The sequence below is a fragment of the Oncorhynchus kisutch genome, linkage group LG17 (assembly GCF_002021735.2).
Source record: "Oncorhynchus kisutch isolate 150728-3 linkage group LG17, Okis_V2, whole genome shotgun sequence".
NCBI classification, from domain to species: domain Eukaryota; kingdom Metazoa; phylum Chordata; class Actinopteri; order Salmoniformes; family Salmonidae; genus Oncorhynchus; species Oncorhynchus kisutch.
The window spans coordinates 78,854,719-78,872,057 of NC_034190.2; the positions used below are offsets into that span (position 1 = coordinate 78,854,719).

Below are 17,339 nucleotides of genomic sequence, written 5' to 3' on the forward strand. Positions count from 1 at the left end.
GAGAGAGAGAGAATATATGGAGGGAGAGAGAGAATATATGGAGGAGAGAGAGAATATATGGAGGAGAGAGAGAAATATATGGAGGAAAAGAGAGAAAGGAAGAATGTGTGTGTGGCAAGGGGGGAATAGAAGATAAGTTTTCCAAACTTTATATCAAAGACATTGTCTTCAAGCCTGCCAGAACAGCTTCAGATTCCCTTCATCAAAGGACGTGGAGATGGAGGATGACAATACAATGATGAGGGTACGGATGGTATCACTTGAATTTCTCCAAAGCCAGACTACTTTATATAATACAGGAAGCAGAGCTATGATACTTTATATAATACAGGAAGCAGAGCTATGATACTTTATATAATACAGGAAGCAGAAGCTATGATACTTTATCTAATACAGGAAGCAGAGCTATGATACTTTATATAATACAGGAAGCAGAGCTATGATACTTATATAATACAGGAAGCAGAGCTATGATACTTTATATAATACAGGAAGCAAAGCTATGATACTTTATATAATACAGGAAGCAGAGCTATGATACTTTATATAATACAGGAAGCAGAGCTATGATACTTTATATAATACAGGAAGCAGAGCTATGATACTTTATATAATACAGGAAGCAAAGCTATGATACTTTATATAATACAGGAAGCAGAGCTATGATACTTTATGTAATACAGGAAGCAGAGCTATGATACTTTATATAATACAGGAAGCAGAGCTATGATACTTTATATAATACAGGAAGCAGAGCTATGATACTTTATATTATACAGGAAGCAGAGCTATGATACTTTATATAATACAGGAAGCAGAGCTATGATACTTTATATAATACAGGAAGCAGAGCTATGATACTTTATATAATACAGGAAGCAGAGCTATGATACTTTATATTATACAGGAAGCAGAGCTATGATACTTTATCTAATACAGGAAGCAGAGCTATGATACTTTATATAATACAGGAAGCAAAGCTATGATACTTTATATAATACAGGAAGCAGAGCTATGATACTTTATATAATACAGGAAGCAGAGCTATGATACTTTATATAATACAGGAAGCAGAGCTATGATACTTTATATAATACAGGAAGCAAAGCTATGATACTTTATATAATACAGGAAGCAAAGCTATGATACTTTATATAATACAGGAAGCAGAGCTATGATACTTTATATAATACAGGAAGCAGAGCTATGATACTTTATATAATACAGGAAGCAGAGCAACAAGGAGGACTTATTTGCCAAAGTTGCTGGGTCAACAAATGTACATGAGCACAATAGATGACTGTAACTATCAATCATTCTGGTCAGATTTTATACAACACTTTTTTTAGGCTCGATATGAAGGTGTCGGGACGAATGCATGAAATCGTTCATTCCGTTGCCATGGTGTCATCTTAACAATGGCTTCTTAGAGCTGCTGACTCATAGCAGTGTGTTGACTGCAGATCAGGGGATCCCACTCTGTGTGTGTGTATGTGTGTGTGTGTGTGTGTGTGTGTGTGCGTTTGCGTGCGTGCTAAATCACACAACCACTCTTGCCAACCCCTTAGGGGCAGCATGCTGAAATCGACCACAGCCCTGACGGATGACAGGTCAGACGAAGTTTACTGCTAACCTTTTACTTCTGTTATCTTCCACATAGATATGGTTAGGGTTACACAGATGGTTAAGTTAAAATGATTTAAATGACTGTTGAATTAAGAACAGACATGGTTAGTGTTTTCTCGTCATGAATCTTGTTCTGGAGGCAGCTCAGTCATAAAATATGATTTATATCCTAACCTTAACCACTCTGCTAACCCTAAACCAAACCTTAAATTAATTTTTTTTTATTTAATTCATGAATGTTTACAATATAGCCAATTTTTACTTTTCAGCTGGCCTATCTAAGGGTAAGTCTCTCAGTTGATCAACTCTAACAACATGGCTGGATTCTTCCCACTGTCCTAAACTAGTGCAGCTGCAGTACTTTACCTTTGGTTTGTCGTCAAAGGATTGTGATACTTGTATGGTTTATCTGCATTCTCTCTCAATCTACCTCAACACCCCTCTCTTCTCCTCTCTCTCTCTCTCTTCTCCTCTCTCTCTGTTTCTGTTTCTGTTTCTCTCTCTGTTTCTCTGTTTCTCTCTCCCTCTCGCTCTCTCTTTGTTTCTCTCTCTCTCTGTTTCTCTGTTTCTCTCTCCCTCTCGCTCTCTCTTTGTTTCTCTCTCTCTCTGTTTCTCTGTTTCTCTCTCCCTCTCGCTCTCTCTTTGTTTCTCTCTCTCTTTGTTTCTCTCTCTATCACCCCCCTCTCTCTCTCTCACCCCCCCCTCTCTCTCTCTCTTCCTCTCTTCCTCTCTCTCTCTCTCTCTCTCTCTCTCTCTCTCTCTCTCTCTCTCTCTCTCTCTTTCTGTTTCTCTCTTCCTCTCTCTTCCTCTCTCTCTCATTGCCCATCATCTATACTGGACTGCTGAAAATGGGATGATGCAGCACTAGTCTGCGTCTAGGAGGGGCATGTTGTCAGAGGTCAACTCATCCATGGTCCGTTAGCCCAGAGGAAATATATGTGTGCGTGCATTTGTGTCCCCACAGTGGAGATGAGGTGTTCTGTTTGACTTTGTTCACAGGGCAGACCAGGAGGAAGGTCTCAGGGGGAGATAATAAACCAGAATTGATCCTCTGTTTTTTTTATTTGCTAGCTGTGCCTAATGGTTGTCAGACTGTTACGCAGGAGTAGGATCATTGAAAAAGTCCTACCCTTCGCCATTAAAAGATCATCTCCATTCAGAAAACAATTGTGGTGGAGAGAGAATACGCCTGATGCAAATATGCCTGATGCAGTTTACCAGAGAGAAGAAGAGAGGGGGATGAAGAGAGAGACCAACCGACAGCAAGACAGTGGTTGGCTAATGGTTGTCAGACTGTTACGCAGGAGTAGGATCATTGAAAAAGTCCTACCCTTCGCCATTAAAAGATCCTCTCTATTCAGAAAACAATTGTGGTGGAGAGAGAATATGCCGGGCCTGACACGCCCCTTTGTCAGTCCGCCAGCAACACAATAAGCCTTTCAACCCTTTCAGTTTAGCATGTTAAATGTTCTGTTAGCTTTCCGTTTGACATCGGACCCATGATTTCATCCCTAATCATGATAGCATTGTTCAGACTATATGGTATGACTTATGTCTTCTGTTCTTTCTGACATTGGTGAAGAATGATCAGAAATGACCTCTCTGCCTCCTGAGTGGCGCAGTGGTCTAAGGCACTGCATCACACTGCTGGCGGTGCCACTAGAGATTCTGGGTTCGAGTGGCGTGGCGCAACAATTGTCCCAGCGTCGTCCGGGTTAGAGGAGGGTTTGTCCCAGCTTCGTCCGGGTTAGGGGAGGGTTTGGCCCAGCGTCGTCCGGGTTAGGGGAGGGTTTGTCCCAGCGTCGTCCGGGTTAGGGGAGGGTTTGTCCCAGTGTCGTCCAGGTTAGGGGAGGGTTTGTCCCAGGGTCGTCCGGGTTAGGGGAGGGTTTATCCCAGCGTCACCCGGGTTAGGGGAGGATTTGGCCCAGCGTCGTCCGGGTTAGGGGAGGGTTTGTCCCAGTGTCATCCGGGTTACGGGAGGGTTTGTCACAGCGTCGTCCGGGTTAGGGGAGGGTTTGTCCCAGCGTCGTCCAGGTTAGGGGAGGGTTTGGCCGGCAGGGATGTACTTGTCCCATCGCGCACTAGCGACTCCTGTGGCGGGCCGGGTGCAGTGCACGCTGACACGTTCGCCAGCTACACAGTGTTTCCTCCGACACATTGGTGCGGCTGGCTTCCAGGTTAAGTGGGCATTGTGTCAAGAAGCAGTGCGGCTTGGTTGGGTTGTGTTTCGGGGGACGCACGGCTCTTGACCTTCACCTCTCCCGAGTCCGTATGGGAGCTACCAATTGCATACCACGAAATTAGGGAGAAAACGGGTTAAAAAAGAAAGAAATGATCTCTCTAATGATTGATACTGACATGGCCCTGCTCCTCGGCTGTCTCATCACCGGGTCACCCTCGTTGGACTGCCAGATGGTGAAGCGTGATTCATCACTCCAGAGAACACTTTTCCACTGATTCAGAGTCCAATGTCAGTGAGTTTAAACTACTCCAGCCAACGCTTGGCATTGCGCATGGTGATCTTATGCTTGTGTTGCTCGGCCATGGAAACTATTTTCATGAGGCTCCCGACTAACATTTCTTGGGCTGATGTTGCTTCCAGAGGCAGTTTGGAACTCGGTTGTGAGTGTTGCAACTGAGGACAGATGATTTTTACGAGCTTCAGCACTCGGCGGTCCCGTTCTGTGAGCTTGTGTGGCCTACCACTTTGCGGCTGAGCCGATATTGCTCTTAGACAATAACAGCACTTACAGTTGACCGGAGCAGCTCCAGCAGGGAAGAAATTTGACAAACTGACTTGTTGGAAAGGTGACATCCTATGATGGTGCCACATTGAAAGTCACTGAGCTCTTCAGTAAGGCCATTTTACTGGCAATGTTTGTCTATGGAGATTGCATGGCTGTGTGTTTGATTTTATACACCTGTCAACAACGGGTGTGGCTGAAATAGATGGGATCCACTAATTTGAAGGAGGTGTCCACATACTTGTAGTGTAGCTCCTATGTTGACCGTGACCCAGTGCATACTAGATATGCAGGAGTGAACCTTTCAGACAGCCGTAACAAACTGATGCACATCCTGGTTCGCCTGCTTGATGCCACAGGTGCGTTGTGATGCGACCCTGACTTATGGCTTCAGTCAGACGGCATCAGTGACACTCACCGTCACTCAAGTCTCATTTGTTGTGTTGTACCCTTATCCTTTACACAAGTGTTACTGTTTATATGGGACCCTAATGTGGAGTGGGGGGGGGGGGGGTCACTACAAGTACTGACACCCCAACAGGCTGGTCATTAGATTTGATGTGCACTATGAGCACACAACATTGAAAAGACGTTATAAAGACGTTGAAAAGACGTCATATTGGTTGAATACGCTTTCAACCAATTTTGCTCACTGGATAACTTTGTTTTCAAGCACAACGACTCGCCTCATTTGGGAGTCCATTTGACTAAAGGGACTGTAATTTCTAAGTCTTGAAAAAACTGAGGGAGAGTTTAAATGAATTAAATGATTACCAAACTCCACCTACATTATCTATACTAGTAACTACTGCCTATTGTGCAGTGTCATGGCTTTTGGTTTGGCTGATGTGGGAAAAACCCTAGCTTGACGATACATGTAGCCAGTTGAGCAATTTTTGGCATTGCATCGTTTGACTTACATATAGTTAAATATGCCTGATGCAGTTTACCAGAGAGAAGAAGAGAGGGGGATGAAGAGAGAGACCAACCGACAGCAAGACAGAGAGATTAGAGGTGGATCCTATGCCCATATCAAGCTGAGTCGGGGGTCCTCAGTCAACCAAACTTGCTGATGTCTTTGCTTGACATCATGGGAAAATCAAAAGAAATGAGCAAAGACCTCAGAAAAAAAATGGTAGACCTCCACAAGTCTGGTTCATCCTTGGGAGCAATTTCCAAATGCCTGAAGGTACCACGTTCATCTGTACAAACAATAGTATGCAAGTATAAACACGATGGGACCACGCAGCTGTCATACCGCTCAGGAAGGAGACGCATTCTGTCTCCTAGAGATGAACGTACTTTGGTGCAAAAACTGCAAATCAACCCTAGAACAACAGCAAATGACCCTGTGAAGATTCTGGAGGAAACAGGTACAAAAGTATCTATATTCAAAGTAAAATGAGTCTTATATCGACATAACCTGAAAGGCCGCTCAGCAAGGGAGAAGCCACTGCTACAAAACCGCCATAAAAAAAGCCAGACAACGGTTTGCAACTGCACATGGGGACAAAGATCATACTTTTTGGAGAAATGTCCTCTGGTCTGATGAAACAAAAATAGAACTGTTTGGCCATAATGACCATCGTTATGTTTGGAGGAAAAAGGGGGTGGCAGCATCATGTTGTGGGGGTGCTTTGCTGCAGGAGGGACTGGTGCACTTCACAAAATAGATGGCATCATGAGGCAGGAAAGTTATGTGGATATATTGAAACAACATCTCAAGACATCAGTCAGGAATTTAAAGCTTGGTCGCAAATGGGTCTTCCAAATGGACAATGACCCCAAGCATACTTGTGGCAAAATCGCTTAAGTACAACAAAGTCAAGGTATTGGAGTGGCCATCACAAAGACCTGACCTCAATCGAATAGAAAGTGTGTGGGCAGAACTGAAAAAGCATGTGCGAGCAAGGAGGCCTACAAACCTGACTCAGTTACACCAGCTCTGTCAGGAGGAATGGGCCAAAATTCACCTAACTTATTGTGACATCGTTATCATCATTACATCTGACATCATTATCATCATTACATTGTTACCATCATTATTATCATTATCATCATTACATCTGACATCATCATCATCATTACGTCTGACATCGTTATCATCATTACATCTGACATCGTTATGATCTAAAAGTCCAAACTGATCCCAGATCAGCACTCCTACTCTGAGCCGCTTGTTACGTAAGGGCCATTGTGCCAAGTCCGTTAATACAGCGTTGTTTATTATGCAGTGTATTAATAGACCGCTCAGAAGGTATAAATAGCAGCCTGCACCTTTACGCTGTCATCAGGATTCAAGACATTACAGAGAAATTAATAAGACCAGGACCTCAAGAGAGACAAGAGGGACAGAATGAAATGGAGGGAGGGAGGGAGGGAGGGAGGGAGGGAGGGAGGGAGGGAGGGAGGGAGGGAGGGAGGGAGGGAGGGAGGGAGGGAGGGAGGGAGGGAGGGAGGGAGGGAGGGAGGGAGGGAGGGAGGGAGGGAGGGAGGGAAGCTTGGTGGTTATTTCCTCTGGTACTTTGATAGGAACTTCAGAGAGCGTGGTGCTTTAAGGGCAGGGCAAGTCTCTCTCCCCTCCATCTCTCTCTCCCTCTTTCTCACTACTCCCTCGCTCCTTTGTGATTTTGGAGGACCTTGAATGCACCTCTCCATCCCTCTCTCGCTCCCTGTCATGCAGTTACTGTACAACTGTTTCCTCTCTCTCCTAGAATCGATCTACCGCCGCGGGGCCAGAAGATGGAGGAAGCTCTACCGAGTAAACGGACACCTCTTCCAGGCCAAGCGCTTTAACAGGGTGAGTATTAATGTCCCATTCCGCCTCCCCAACACATCCCATTGACCTTCTCGCACTTCACTTCCTGTTTAGAGGTCATTTACAGTAATTGATTGGTTTGTCATCCTACCTAGCAACTTGTCACTTTCTACGAGCGCTTATTAAAACCGTCACATGATCATTTGATGAGAACAGACCTGGTTGGTATTTTTGAAAGAAAGATTATCTACTACTACTACTACTACTGCTACTACTGCTACTGCTGCTGCTACTACTATTAATAATGCTACTGCTACTACTACTACTAAAAATAATAATGCTACTACTAATAATAATGCTACTGCTAGTACTACTACTACTAATAATAATGCTACTACTAATAATAATGCTACTGCTACTACTACTACTAATAATAATAATGCTACTACTACTATTACTACTACTACTAATGCGACTACTAATAATAATGCTACTACTACAACTACTACTACTACTACTACGATGGAGCAGTATAGTTCATTCACAAAGACTTAGTGGTTGAATAATACCTGTCTGATGTCACTACCACAGCTGCAGCTGTCTGGATTTGGATGCGTTGTTCAAGATAGCTGCTGGTGGCCTTTTTAACGGGTTGTCATCATTCTGGCCCACAAGAAAATGTAAGAATCGCCCCCAACTACCCCTCCACTTGCTAAGGATTAGAGAGAGAACTTATATATATCTGCATGTTGAGGCAACCGACTGAGGGCTGTAAGGCATTATTGCACTGCCAGTGTTAGTGTCCACTCTGGCTTGAAGGGCAATGTTGTTACAGGCGGGCTTAAGGAACTATTGCATTTGAAAGGGAAGGTAGTCAGGGCCAGGGGCAGGGCCAGGATGAGGGCCAGGGGCGGGGCCAAGGACAGGGGCAGGACGAGGGCCAGGGGCGGGGCCAAGGGCAGGGGCAGGTCAAGGGTCATGGGAAGGCCTGGGGAATGGGGCGGGGCCAGTGGGAGGCTAGAGGAAGGCTAGGGGAAAGGCCAGGGCCAGGTGATTGACCAGGGGAAGGGCCAGGGGGGGGGGGGGGCAGGTCAGGACAGGGCCAGGGGAAGGGCCAGGTAAGGGGAAGGGCCAGGACAGGGCCACGGGAAGGGCCAGGTCAGGGGCAGGGCCAGGTCAGGGGATGGACCAGGGGAAGGGCCAGGTCAGGGGAAGGGCCAGGACAGGGCCATGGGAAGGGCCAGGTCAGGACCAGGGCAAGGGGGAGGGCCAGGTCAGGGGAAGGGCCAGGACAGGGCCACGGGAAGGGCCAGGTCAGGGGATGGACCAGGGGAAGGCCAGGTCAGGGCCAGGGAAAGGGCCAGGTCAGGGCCAGGTCAGGGGATGGACCAGGGGAAGGGCCAGGGGAAGGGCCAGGTCAGGACCAGGGGAGGGCCAGGTCAGGGCCAGGTCAGGGGATGGACCAGGGGAAGGGCCAGGGGGAGGGCCAGGTCAGGACAGGGCCAGGGGAAGGGCCAGGTCAAGGGAAGGGCCAGGACAGGGCCACGGGAAGGGCCAGGTCAGGGGCAGGGCCAGGTCAGGGGATGGACCAGGGGAAGGGCCAGGGAAGGGCCAGGTCAGGGGATGGACCAGGGGAAGGGCCATGTCAGGGCCAGGTCAGGTGCAGGCCTGGGATCCTTGAAGATTATTGGCAAATACAGGAAGGACAGTGCCCTCTTTTTCTGTTTGGTTCTATTTGTCTTGAAGTAAATGACCTTCTATTTCATTGTTGTTTCTTTTCAACATTCACAAGCTTTACTTTCCAGTAAGACTTGAACGGCAGGGTGGTGGTGGTGGTGGTGGTGGTGGTGGTGGTTAGAGCATTGGACAAGCAGCCGAAAGGTTGTAAGTTCAAATCCCCGAGCTGACAAGGTACAAATCTGTCGTTCTGACCCTGAACAGGCAGTTAACCCACTGTTCCTAGGCTGTCATTGAAAATAAGAATTTGTTCTTAACTGACTTGCCTAGTTGAAAAAAATATATATCCTGTGACGGCAGGAATTTTTTGTTTTGCCTGCCATCACAGGCAAGAAAATGATTCAAGTGTCTTCCTTTTTGTGGAGAACACGGCTGATTATCACTACTTTATTGGGCATAGTCTTATTTCATTGGATTGATTGAATTGATTTGGTGGACCATTGGTGTGAACAAACATTCACCCCGAGTCAGTTGATCCCTTTATTCATTTACTGGTTAAGGTTAGGAATGGGTCTAGTAAAGCTGATCTCAGACCAGTGCTAAAGGGGGTAATAATAATGTCTCCTTGGGGTGTTGTTGTCTGCTGATGGACGTCTAGACTCGACTGAGATCACTGTACTGTATTACGGTCTCCTCATTCCTACAGACCTCCATTAGGCAGCCCATCTCCCTCGTTAATGCACTGGAAGAGACTCAATGTTATGTCGGAACCATGGTTATTTGAATGTTAAGTTGGAGCCATGGTTATTTGAATGTTATGTTGGAGCCATGGTTATTTGCTAAGACATTGGACAAGTATAGTGTTGGCTTCTATAATCTGTCCTACTGTATTTCCACTCTGTACAGTAATTTGTCAGCCATTTTATTGTGGGTACATCACATGTTGGCTACATCAAATGCTTGTCTAAGGTTGATGGCTTTGTCACTATGTCACGTGTGAGCCACTATGTGTACAGTTCTGACATAATTACGATCGTTGCCATGACACATGGTTTTACAGTCAGTTCTAGTTGGTGCAGTCTTTTCCCAATGTCTCTCCTCTCCATCCTCACACCATCCCTCCCTCTTTTTTATCTGTATCCTCTATACAGAATTAACAAGTCATTTAGCAGAAGTAGGTCAGGTTTCTCCTCTCTCTCCATCCCTCTCTTAGCTGCTCTCTCTCCATCCCACTCTTTCTCCATCCGTCCCTTCTAAATCCCTCATAACACCCCTCCCTCTCTTTCTCTCTCCCCTTTCCATCCCTTTCTCCTCACTTCTCTCTCTCCACCACATCCCTCTCCTTCCCGCTCTCTCTCCCCCCTCTGTTGTTGAAGAGAAAGATGTTTTGTGAATGCCACCAGTTTGACATAATGGGGTTCTATAGTACCTCTGGTGCACATCATGTATCAGAATGTTGTATTCCTGCAGTTAGTGTTCGCAGCTACGAGCCAGCGCTCCATTAGAGGGATGACTGACTGGAGATACTGTCCAGTTTGTTACTTCATTAGCTCCCTGACTGGATATACTGTCTAGTTTGTTACTTCATTAGCTCCCTGACTGGATATACTGTCTAGTTTGTTACTTCATTAGCTCCCTGACTGGAGATACTGTCTAGTTTGTTACTTCATTAGCTCCCTGACTGACTGGAGATACTGTCTAGTTTGTTACTTCATTAGCTCCCTGACTGGATATACTGTCTAATTTGTTACTTCATTAGCTCCCTGACTGGAGATACTGTCTAGTTTGTTACTTCATTAGCTCCCTGACTGGAGATACTGTCTAGTTTGTTACTTCATTAGCTCCCTGACTGACTGGAGATACTGTCTAGTTTGTTACTTCATTAGCTCCCTGACTGGATATACTGTCTAATTTGTTACTTCATTAGCTCCCTGACTGGAGATACTGTCTAGTTTGTTACTTCATTAGCTCCCTGACTGGATATACTGTCTAGTTTGTTACTTCATTAGCTCCCTGACTGGAGATACTGTCTAGTTTTTTACTTCATTAGCTCCCTGACTGGAGATACTGTCTAGATTGTTACTTCATTAGCTCCCTGACTGGAGATACTGTCTAGTTTGTTACTTCATTAGCTCCCTGACTGGAGATACTGTCTAGATTGTTACTTCATTAGCTCCCTGACTGGAGATACTGTCTAGCTTGTTACTTCATTAGCTCTCTGACTGGAGATACTGTCTAGATTGTTACTTCATTAGCTCCCTGACTGGAGATACTGTCTAGATTGTTACTTCATTAGCTCCCTGACTGGAGATACTGTCTAGTTTGTTACTTCATTAGCTCCCTGACTGGAGATACTGTCTAGATTGTTACTTCATTAGCTCCCTGACTGGAGATACTGTCTAGTTTGTTACTTCATTAGCTCCCTGACTGGAGATACTGTCTAGTTTGTTACTTCATTAGCTCCCTGACTGACTGGAGATACTGTCTAGATTGTTACTTCGTTAGCTCCCTGACTGGAGATACTGTCTAGATTGTTACTTCATTAGCTCCCTGACTGACTGGAGATACTGTCTAGATTGTTACTTCATTAGCACCTTGCATGTAGAACCTTAACAAGCATGTCAGTCATGTAGGTTCACAGATCTCCACTGAGACTGAAGCAGACACTGAGAGGGAGAGAGAGAAGAAGAGAGAGAAACTGATTTTTTTAATGTTGTCCGGTAAATTGCATGACAAAATTTGTCTCAGTTTTGTTGTTCGATTGACTTACATAAGAGCTGTTCAGTCGTTCCTTTGCTGTGTTCAATTGCACAAAGTAGATTTATTTAACCATCATGTTCATTAAAGATATATATTTGTTGCATTATTAGAAATCCGTTTGTGTGAACATGAAAAAAAAAACATTCCTGTCCAACTACAACTGAATATCTAATGTAAATTCTCCAATCTGGGCTAACAATATATAATGTCTGTTATCCAATAGCATTGTGGGGAATGTCTGTCACTGTGGCAGCCAGTCAATGACGTCTCAGAGATTGGTTTCACCTGTCTGATTCAGGGCCAGCCACATGCCAGACTAAGGCACTTTAAATAGGGCTCGTTCCACATTGCTTCCCTAGCACTCTGCTAGTGATTAGCAGCCATTTTGGAGCTGACAGTGAGCTGGCTCAAACAGGAAGTGCATCCTAAAGGACACCCTAGGGAATAGACTGCCATTTTGGGACTCAACCAGGGACCTTTTTGGGGTTCCTCGATAGATACAGGCTGATCAGGGGTGATATTTTACTGTCCCGTCAGGGAGGAAGAGGCAAGAGGCTAGTAGTGAGACCAAAATAGGTTTGTCTTGTAGACCTAACATCTTGAGTTTTCAGTCCCTTAGTATCTCCTCTTTCCTTAGCTAGCTGTACCTTTTGTTAGTGTCTTTAGAACATGGAACACAGCTAGCTGTACCTTTTGTTAGTGTCTTTAGAACATGGAACACAGCTAGCTGTACCTTTTGTTAGTGTCTTTAGAACATGGAACACAGCTAGCTGTACCTTTTGTTAGTGTCTTTAGAACATGGAACACAGCTAGCTGTAGCTTTGTTATTGTCTTTTGAACACAAAACACAGCTAGCTGTAGCTTTGTTATTGTCTTTAGAACACAAAACACAGCTAGCTGTAGCTTTGTTATTGTCTTTAGAACACGAAACACAGCTAGCTGTAGCTTTGTTATTGTCTTTAGAACACGAAACACAGCTAGCTGTAGCTTTGTTAGGGTCTTTAGAACATGGAACACAGCTAGTGAGTCAAAGAAGCATCTGAAGATGTTGTGGCTCTTTTAAATAACAAAGGGCATATGTTATGGACCCTCGTTTGTCATCTGCTATGGAAATGCTCTCCCCAAAGTCTTGATGGGAAGTGCCTGTCATTCCCTGATGGTGAATGTCTGTCTTCAAAGTTTCTCACCTCAGAACAGGTGGCTTAATTTACGTACCCACTGTCTGCGCTGAGTTGAGAGGGATTTTTATTTTTTACAAATTAAAGTGGATGTCTTGATTTATTTATAACTTTTCTGAACCTCTCTCTCTCTATCAGTCTCTCTCTCTCTCTCTCTCTCTCTATCAGTCTCGAACTCTCTCCCGCTCTCTACCTATCTCTCTCTCTCTCTCTCTGTCTCTCTCTCTCCCGCTCTCTACATATCTTTCTCTCTCTCTCTCTCTCTCTCTCTCTCTCTCTCTCTCTCTCTCTCTCTCTCTCTCTCTCTCTCTCTCTCCCTCTCTCCCTCTCTCTCTCTGCTTCACTCCCTCTCCCCCCCTCATTCTCTCTATCGGTCTCTCTGTATCTGAGTCAGTTTGGGCTGAGGAGCAGTGGGTTAGTAGCAGCTAAGCTTTGAAGTGAATCTCTACGGATTCTCCATATCAACAGTGCATTTGCCTTATACTGGGGACAATAAAAGGCCACTCTAAAATGTGCAGTTTTGTCACACAACACAATGCCACAGATGTCTCAAGTTTTGATAGAGCGTGCAATTGGCATGTTGACTGCAGGATTGTCCCCCAGAGCTGTTGCCAGATAATTTTATGTTAATTTCTCTACTGCCGGCTCCGACTTTTTGGGGGAGAATTTGGCAGTATATCCAACCGGCCTTACAACCGTAGACCACCTGTAACCACGCCAGCCCAGGTCCTCCACATCCTGCTCGGAGTTGAGGAGTGTTTATGTCTGTAATGAAGCCTTTTTGTGTGGAAAAATGTATTCTGCTTAGCTGGGCCTGGCTCCCCAGTTACAACTTCAGCTTTAAGCACGAGGTGATTTTGTCCCTCTGTGACCAAGAGAAAGTGGTCTTGTTTAAATTCTATGAAATGATTTTGCATGTTTTATGTTGAGAGCTCTAAATCCATCTGAGAACATCACAGCGAGATGAGACTCACTAGAGTCTCCCATTTTCATATATACTGTAATATTGTAAGCAGAGCTGCCAGGTTCACTGCTAGGGGAGTTCGATCCTTTGTCTGGATAGGCACGAAAATGTTTCGTGTTGCTCCCTATGCAAATTAGTTGTCAGATTTCACTGTGTATCAGATGAGAACGGCACAACGCACAGCAATTGATGTTGCGTTGTTCACAGAGTGCCGTTTAAAAAAAACATGTATTTTACCTTTATTTAATTAGGCAACTCAGTTAAGAACAAATTCTTATTTTCAATGACAGCCTAGGAACATTAGGTTAACTGCCTGTTCAGGGGCAGAATGACAGATTTGTACCTTGTCAGCTCGGGGGTTTGAACTTGCAACCTTCCGGTTACTAGTCCAACACTCTAACCACTAGGCTACCCTGCCACAAAAGGTGGTCGGAACCGGTCCATAACCGCTCCAAATCCTCTAAATAGGGGACTTAATATTCATTGGACTGTGGTGCCACTCTTTTCAGACTGTTAATATTCAACTCTGAATGTGTTTGTCAATATGCCTGTGGTTGACATAACCTCCCTAGTGTCTGTGTTCTGATGTACCACACTGCCACGTCTCTGATCTCCTCCCTATTGACTGTTTCATCATCGTCAGTGATCAGGCCTACCACTGTCGTATCATCGGCAAACTTAATGGTGGTGTTGGAGTCGAGTGGAGCCACACAGTCGTGGGTGAACAGGGAGTACCGGAGGGAACTAAGCACGCACCCCTGCGGGGCCCCCATGTGTAGCGTCAGCATGTTGGTGCCTACCCTCACCATCTGGTGCCGTCCCGCCAGGAAGTCCAGAATCCAGTTGGGAAGTGTTCAGTCCCAGGGTCCTTAGCTAAGTGATAAGTTTGAAGGGCACTATGGTGTTGAACGTGGCACGGTAGTCAATGAACAGCATTCTCACATCGGTGGTCCGTTTGTACAAGAGAGATAGGGAAGTGTTGGGAGCGGTATGTGAATTGAAATGGGATGATATTGTTGATGTGAGCCATGACCAGCCTTTCAAAGCATTTAATGGCTGCAGATGTGAGTGCTACAGGGAGATAGTCATTTAGACAGATTACCTTGGCGTTCTTGGGCACAGGGACTATTGTTGTCTGCTTGAAACATGTAGGTATTTCACACTAGGTCAGGGAGAGGTTGAAAATGTATGTGAAGACATTTGCCAGCCACGTCACTGGGTAGCTTGCGGCTGGGTTACCCTTTGTAATCCGTGATAGTTTGCAAGCCCTGCCACATCCGATGAGCGTCAGAGCCGAAGTAGTAGGATTCGATCTTAGTCCTGTCTTGTCGCTTTGCCTGTTTGATTGTTTTTCAGAGGGCGTATTCATATAAACGTCCCAGTTAGTGTCCTGCTCCTTTAAAGGATGCAGCTCTAGCATTTAGCTCAGTGCGGATGTTGCCTGTAATCCATGGCTTCTGGTTGGGATATGTACGAACTGTCACTGTGGGTACGACGTCATCAAGGCACTTATTAATTAAGCCGGTGAGCGATGTGGTAAATTCCTTAATGCCATCAGATGAGTCCCAGAACATATTCCAGTCTGTGCTAGTGAAACAATCCAGTAGCAAATCAAATCAAATCAAATTGATTTATATAGCCCTTCGTACATCAGCTGATATCTCAAAGTGCTGTACAGAAACCCAGCCTAAAACCCCAAACAGCAAGCAATGCAGGTGGAGAAGCACGGTGGCTAGGAAAAACTCCCTAGAAAGGCCAATACCTAGGAAGAAACCTAGAGAGGAACCAGGCTATGTGGGGTGGCCAGTCCTCTTCTGGCTGTGCCGGGTGGAGATTATAACAGAACATGGCCAAGATGTTCAAATGTTCATAAATGACCAGCATGGTCGAATAATAATAAGGCAGAACAGTTGAAACTAGAGCAGCAGCACAGTCAGGTGGAAGTTGAAACTGGAGCAGCAGCATGGCCAGGTAGACTGGGGACAGCAAGGAGTCATCATGTCAGGTAGTCCTGGGGCATGGTCCTAGGGCTCAGGTCAGTTGAAACTGGAACAGCAGCATGGCCAGGTGGACTGGGGACAGCAAGGAGTCATCATGTCAGGTAGTCCTGGGGCATGGTCCTAGGGCTCAGGTCCTCCGAGAGAGAGAAAGAAAGAGAGAAGGAGAGAATTAGAGAACGCACACTTAGATTCACACAGGACACCGAATAGGACAGGAGAAGTACTCCAGATATAACAAACTGACCCCAGCCCCCCGACACATAAACTACTGCAGCATAAATACTGGAGGCTGAGACAGGAGGGGTCAGGAGACACTGTGGCCCCATCCGAGGACACCCCCGGACAGGGCCAAACAGGAAGGATATAACCCCACCCACTTTGCCAAAGCACAGCCCCCACACCACTAGAGGGATATCTTCAACCACCAACTTACCATCCTGAGACAAGGCTGAGTATAGCCCACAAAGATCTCCGCCACGGCACAACCCAAGGGGGGGGGGGGGCGCCAACCCAGACAGGATGACCACAACAGTGAATCAACCCACTCAGGTGACGCACCCCCTCCAGGGACGGCATGAGAGAGCCCCAGCAAGCCAGTGACTCAGCCCCTGTAATAGGGTTAGAGGCAGAGAATCCCAGTGGAAAGAGGGGAACCGGCCAGGCAGAGACAGCAAGGGCGGTTCGTTGCTCCAGAGCCTTTCCGTTCACCTTCCCACTCCTGGGCCAGACTACACTCAATCATATGACCCACTGAAGAGATGAGTCTTCAGTAAAGACTTAAAGGTTGAGACCGAGTTTGCGTCTCTGACATGGGTAGGCAGACCGTTCCATAAAAATGGAGCTCTATAGGAGAAAGCCCTGCCTCCAGCTGTTTGCTTAGAAATTCTAGGGACAATTAGGAGGCCTGCGTCTTGTGACCGTAGCGTACGTATAGGTATGTACGGCAGGACCAAATCAGAGAGATAGGTAGGAGCAAGCCCATGTAATGCTTTGTAGGTTAGCAGTAAAACCTTGAAATCAGCCCTTGCTTTGACAGGAAGCCAGTGTAGAGAGGCTAGCACTGGAGTAATATGATCAAATTTTTTGGTTCTAGTCAGGATTCTAGCAGCCGTATTTAGCACTAACTGAAGTTTATTTAGTGCTTTATCCGGGTAGCCGGAAAATAGAGCATTGCAGTAGTTTAACCTAGAAGTGACAAAAGCATGGATTAATTTTTCTGCATCATTTTTGGACAGAAAGTTTCTGATTTTTGCAATGTTACGTAGATGGAAAAAAGCTGTCCTCGAAATGGTCTTGATATGTTCTTCAAAAGAGAGATCAGGGTCCAGAGTAACGCCGAGGTCCTTCACAGTTTTATTTGAGACGACTGTACAACCATTAAGATTAATTGTCAGATTCAACAGAAGATCTCTTTGTTTCTTGGGACCTAGAACAAGCATCTCTGTTTTGTCCGAGTTTAATAGTAGAAAGTTTGCAGCCATCCACTTCCTTATGTCTGAAACACATGCTTCTAGCGAGGGCAATAGCCTAGCATCCACTTCATCAGACCACTTCCATATTGAACGTGTCACTGGTACATCCTGTTTAGAGTTTTTGCTTGTAAACAGGAATCAGGAGGATACAGTTATGGTC

At 45.6% G+C, this 17,339-nt stretch overlaps 1 protein-coding gene across 2 annotated transcripts in view; it reads left to right on the forward strand.

Moving 5' to 3' along the window:
• Window positions 1-17,339, forward strand: part of LOC109878875 (protein kinase C zeta type-like) — a 153,409-nt gene that overhangs the window by 49,827 nt on the left and 86,243 nt on the right. For both annotated transcript variants that reach the window (XM_031794727.1, XM_031794726.1), the window contains exon 2: window positions 7,085-7,170. Coding sequence is in view for 1 of the 2 variants with exons in the window: in XM_031794726.1 (XP_031650586.1) it covers window positions 7,085-7,170 (86 nt within the window). In the remaining variant the exon portion in view is untranslated. The remainder of the gene's footprint in view (window positions 1-7,084; window positions 7,171-17,339) is intronic.